Source organism: Curcuma longa, chromosome 19, assembly GCF_044706935.1.
Source record: "Curcuma longa cultivar G26 ecotype Majalengka, Jawa Barat chromosome 19, ITB_CL_G26_1.1, whole genome shotgun sequence".
In the NCBI taxonomy this organism is placed as follows: Eukaryota; Viridiplantae; Streptophyta; class Magnoliopsida; order Zingiberales; family Zingiberaceae; genus Curcuma; species Curcuma longa.
In genome coordinates this window covers 279443-284389 of record NC_133879.1, presented here as the reverse complement: position 1 = coordinate 284389, position 4947 = coordinate 279443, and the positions used below count along the sequence as shown (strand labels likewise).

Sequence of the window (4947 nt, the reverse complement as noted above, 5' to 3'; positions counted from 1 at the left end):
CTCATTAGAGCCTTAGCACTCTAGGATGGATTCTCTTGATGTTAGATTATGTTGAACTCTTAATATTTTCATTTAAGGGTGATTGTTCTCCATTTGAAACGCTTAGAATCACTATTTTTTTAAAAAATCTTATCTGATTCACAATGTTGGCATTCTCTCGATAAGAGTTTTCGAAACCTTTCTCACAAGCAATTCTATTTGAGAATGCTTGGATCTCTTTGTTGTTTTATACTCCTTAATTCATGCTGAAGCTCTTGTCTTGCTTGCTTGCTACTTTTTACATTTTTGTCTTCACACTTGTTCTATTTTCTTGTTTCTAAAGGTCTTGGATCTATATTTTCGAGAAGATCGCTTCAATAATTTCTCGTGTGAAATTAATTCTTCTTCACCCTTTTATCCTTTCCAAAGAAAAACTAACCCTATACAGATACATTTAAGTCTGAAAATCAAAGATAACCCTTTAGACGAAAGGTGGCCCATGGTTATGATACCAAACAAAAGCCTTAGGGCACGTAGTAAGAACACTTCAACAATCCGTATGCATATATAGTAACTCACGGCCAGACTCCATGGAAAGAAAAGTAAGACATGCACTTTTAAGGATTTCATTTTAATGGTTGCACTGAATGCCTATTAATGAAGGAGACTAGTCAATAGCAAACACAACTACTACAAATTAGAACAAAGATGGAATTTAGGTCTCCCTTTCCTAGTCTCTGTCTTCTTTTGTTTCCCTCCTATATAGAATTACCAAAGCTGATACATGGTCACTGTCAAGAAACTGAAATGCATGAGGAGAGGAAACCTTAGCAGAATATATAATAGGCTCCTAAGAAAAGTGATGAGAGTTAACTATGCATGTTTGTCCATGTGAATTCACTCAATTGCCCAATCATTCTAATGTAATCTAAAAAGCTGGTGCCTTGCTTTCCCTACACTACTCCCAATTCTTTCCCTTTGACAAACTTAAATCAAGAGCCCATCATTCTTCTCAAATCATACCCTCCTTTTATCCTACTTTTTCCCCTTTGAGGACAAAGCTCGAACCATTAACGTAATACTACATCAAAAAAGCTACACCAGCTACACCAGAACCAGCCCACACACAATTAGAGGAATCTTCTCCACAGAACTCAAGGAGTTGTGGCGTGCCACTGTTGGTGTGATAATATACTTTCTCACTGCAAAATATATTGATTTTACCCCTGGTAGACAGTAGATATACAGAGTATGCAATTGAAGAATTTTATTATAGTTAGGAGGTAAGAATTCCTGGATAAATGCGCAGGAGAAGGGCAAAGAAAAAAAAAAAAAGGGGAAAAGACAGCAAGTGCAACGTCAGAGTTGGTTCTGTACATTGTGGGTATGTATTGAATGGTGGAGGATTGCAACATTCACTTGCTTCCCTCATCCGCTTCTCTCTCTCTCTCTCTCTTCCCCAGCAACACTGCACAGCTGCTTTCTTGATCATTTCAACGGCTCGACCTTTAGCTGTTGTCCATCTGAATTGCTGAATTTTGGAGGTGTTTTGGTCTCTGATATCAGTTAGTTTTTGGTAGTATTCTCAAGCTTCTTATTATTAATTTCTGGGTGTTTGGCATGGGTTGTCTCTTTTCTCCTTAACACGTTCAATATATGTATATATATGCATAGAACAATTAGGCTTGGCTTCGAAGCAAAAAAAAATAAATTGTTTGGTTTTCAGGTTTGGATCGTATTGCGGATGCATGTGATCAGTAGATCTGCATGCTTACCGGATTCTTGTGCTAGCTATCTAGTCTTTTGATTCTTTACGAGCTGATCTAATTCAAGAAAATTGACAGTTGAGAGAAGATGATCATGAAGGGGATGATCTCAAGCCAGGCGGCGCCGCCGCAGCCGCAGCAGCAGTTGGTGGATGAGAACATGTCCAACCTCACATCTGCCTCCGGGGAAGCAAGCGTCTCATCCAACCAGCAAGCCAACTCCGCCGCCTCCCCCAACCCAAACCCTACCAAGAAGAAAAGAAACCTCCCGGGAAATCCAGGTCATACATCTAATTCTACTCGTACATATATGTTGTTCGTTTCTTCGTGAACAATCTTCGTATATATTTGGATGCGATGTTCAGATCCAGAGGCTGAGGTGATCGCGCTGTCGCCGAAGACGCTGATGGCGACCAACCGGTTCGTGTGCGAGATCTGCTGCAAGGGATTCCAGCGCGACCAGAACCTGCAGCTCCACCGCCGGGGCCACAACTTGCCGTGGAAGCTGAAGCAGCGGAACAGCAAGGAACCGGTGCGCAAGAAGGTGTACGTGTGCCCGGAGTCCACCTGCGTCCACCACGACCCCGCCCGCGCCCTCGGCGACCTCACCGGCATCAAGAAGCACTTCAGCCGCAAGCACGGCGAGAAGAAGTGGAAGTGCGACAAGTGCTCCAAGAAGTACGCCGTCCAGTCCGACTGGAAGGCGCACTCCAAGGTCTGCGGCACCAGAGAATACAGATGCGACTGCGGCACCCTCTTCTCAAGGTACCTGTACTGGACCACTAAGCTTAATTGTTAATTTCGAGCCCATGCTTCATCCAGCATTTATTGGACTCTTCCGATCTTAATTTTGGTTTCTTGTTTCTTGATCGATGCGTGCATGGTTGCAGGAGGGATAGCTTTATCACGCACAGAGCCTTTTGCGACGCTTTGGCAGAGGAAAGCGCGAGAGCAATAGCAGCAGTGAATCATTTGGCGCCCACTAATCACCACCAGCACCCACTTCTCTTCCCACAATCTATATCCCTTTATGAGGAGCAACACTCCTCTCTTCCTCACGTTGATCAAGCTGATCATCTCTCGCTGAAAATGGAGCCGCAGAATAATCACATCCCACCATGGCTGACTGCCACCTCTCTCAGCCAGTTAATAAACCACCAGCAGCAATTCCCTCCTCCTCCTCCTACTACTCCTTCCCCATTGATCTTCAGCACTAGATTGGAGGAGCAGCCAGCTGCTCCGGTTGCTCCACCCTTCCAAGCCACTGCGCACATGTCAGCCACTGCACTCTTGCAGAAGGCGGCAGAGATGGGTGCAACCATGAGTAGGCCTCACCACCTAGGTCTCATGGCAGCAGCTGACACTTCTGGATTTGGTCTTGTGTCATCCAAATCAATTCCTTCTCCTCCTCACCTTCCTCTCGGGCAAGAATACATGGTCAACACGATGACGAACACTGTCGCCTCCTCGACTCCATGCGATCTTGACGAGCGTAACCTCGAGGTCGATCACTTTCTGTTTGGGGAAATGCCGGGATCAAAGAGAGAACAAGGTAGTCGTGGAATGAACGATCAGGAAGGGGTCTGCAATATCATAAGTGGAAATGGCGACGGGATGACAACCAGAGACTTCCTAGGATTGAAGGCGGCGTTTCCCCATCGCGATATTCTTAACTTGACGGAGTTGGATCCTAATTGCTTGACCTCCTCCTCTTCCTCCTATGATCAGTACCGACAAAGAAAGATGAAGCCATGGTATGACTGACAAGGTAAGGGTAAAATATTCATCATCCATCTTGTTATATATCGAGTTATCATATTCCTAATCTTTAATTTCCCCTCTTGATTAGTTTTAATGAAACAAAATAAATCATCATACTACAGTTTGATTCTTTTTTTCTTATATATATATATCTATACTTAATGTCTAATTATCATTATATTAATTATCTTTTAGCTAAGCATTAGCATAAATGCAGCTGATGAAATCACTTATATTAATACTAAGTTTGTTATTGGTTCGCACATGGAATTCCTTGGCAAAATATATATGTGAATTTTCATAACATTTTTCTTTCCATTTGATTTTTTTTTTCTGTTAATCTGTCATGTTTGTAGTTTTTCTTTTCTTAATTCCTACCATCTATTTCACACAGATGTGTCAGAACCATGCAAGCATAAATGCATCAAAGACAAGAGATAATAAAAGGTTCACTTCAAGGACACACCCAATGTGAGGTGAGTGCTGTAACTTAGTAGTATATATTCCTCTTTAATTTGTCGATATAACATGCATGTATTAAGGACGAATTAAGTCTCCTGCATGGCAATTCATGCAACTCGAACAAATCGCAAATCGAGTGAGCATGTTAATTTATAAGTAGTGTATATGAACAGCCATGTACGCACATGGATAAATTTCTTCGGACATATATTTGAATCATTAATTAATTAGCCGCTTAATTCACATTATGGACTGTTTAATTACTCGATATATTTTAAGCCATGTATCTGTCGTTAATTGTTGCACAATTTCTCTCTCGCACTAAGAAAATAGTTCATGAGATTAACTAATTAATTAACTATATTAGATATGGCATATATATAGCAAGCAGGTTATAATATATAATTACTCCTATTTTTTCAGTTTAACTTGTTAATTATTAATTTGCTGGAGTTATTTATACATAACTCCACTATGTATACATTTGCTACTAGCTAAATAGGATTCGTTAATTTTACCATCAGTTTGTTTATGTTATTTATAATTTTCAGTGTTCCACATGTACTTAATTAAAGTTTTAGGGATAATATACTTGTTTTGCTACGTGTTTACTGGAGGAAAGAGATGAGGGAGAGAAAAATTAGGGAAGAGTGATTTATAAAGCATTATTTACTTGAAGAGAAAATGAGAGAAGATATAGCTAGAAGAATAGAAAAAATAAAATACTCCAGTATTTTTCTCCTGATTTTACCTTTTCATCCATCTCCTCCCTCGACCTTACTATATGTGAGGGAACTTGTGAAAATATGTTGAGAGTAATCATACTTGAGACACTTTTAGAGCATTTGCAGCACGGCATAGAAGAACAGAATGCATGCTAATAATTAAGAACGAGTTTTGTGGCTTGGACAAGGTGATCAGGCTCCTATGATACTAGAATTGTTTTAGTTCTCCATATATAAGTACTCTATAGTTGAGC

At 40.6% G+C, this 4947-nt stretch overlaps 1 protein-coding gene across 1 annotated transcript; it reads left to right on the top strand.

Annotated features, from left to right (window-relative positions):
- Window positions 1–1418: 1418 nt before the first annotated feature.
- LOC141812600 (protein indeterminate-domain 7-like) lies at window positions 1419–4216 on the top strand. The gene is made up of 5 exons (XM_074700612.1): window positions 1419–1555; window positions 1824–2026; window positions 2111–2510; window positions 2636–3513; window positions 3901–4216. Exons 2-4 carry the CDS (start codon window positions 1834–1836, stop codon window positions 3507–3509), a joined length of 1467 nt encoding a protein of 488 aa, XP_074556713.1. The 5' UTR covers window positions 1419–1555; window positions 1824–1833; the 3' UTR covers window positions 3510–3513; window positions 3901–4216.
- The last annotated feature ends 731 nt before the right edge of the window (window positions 4217–4947 follow it).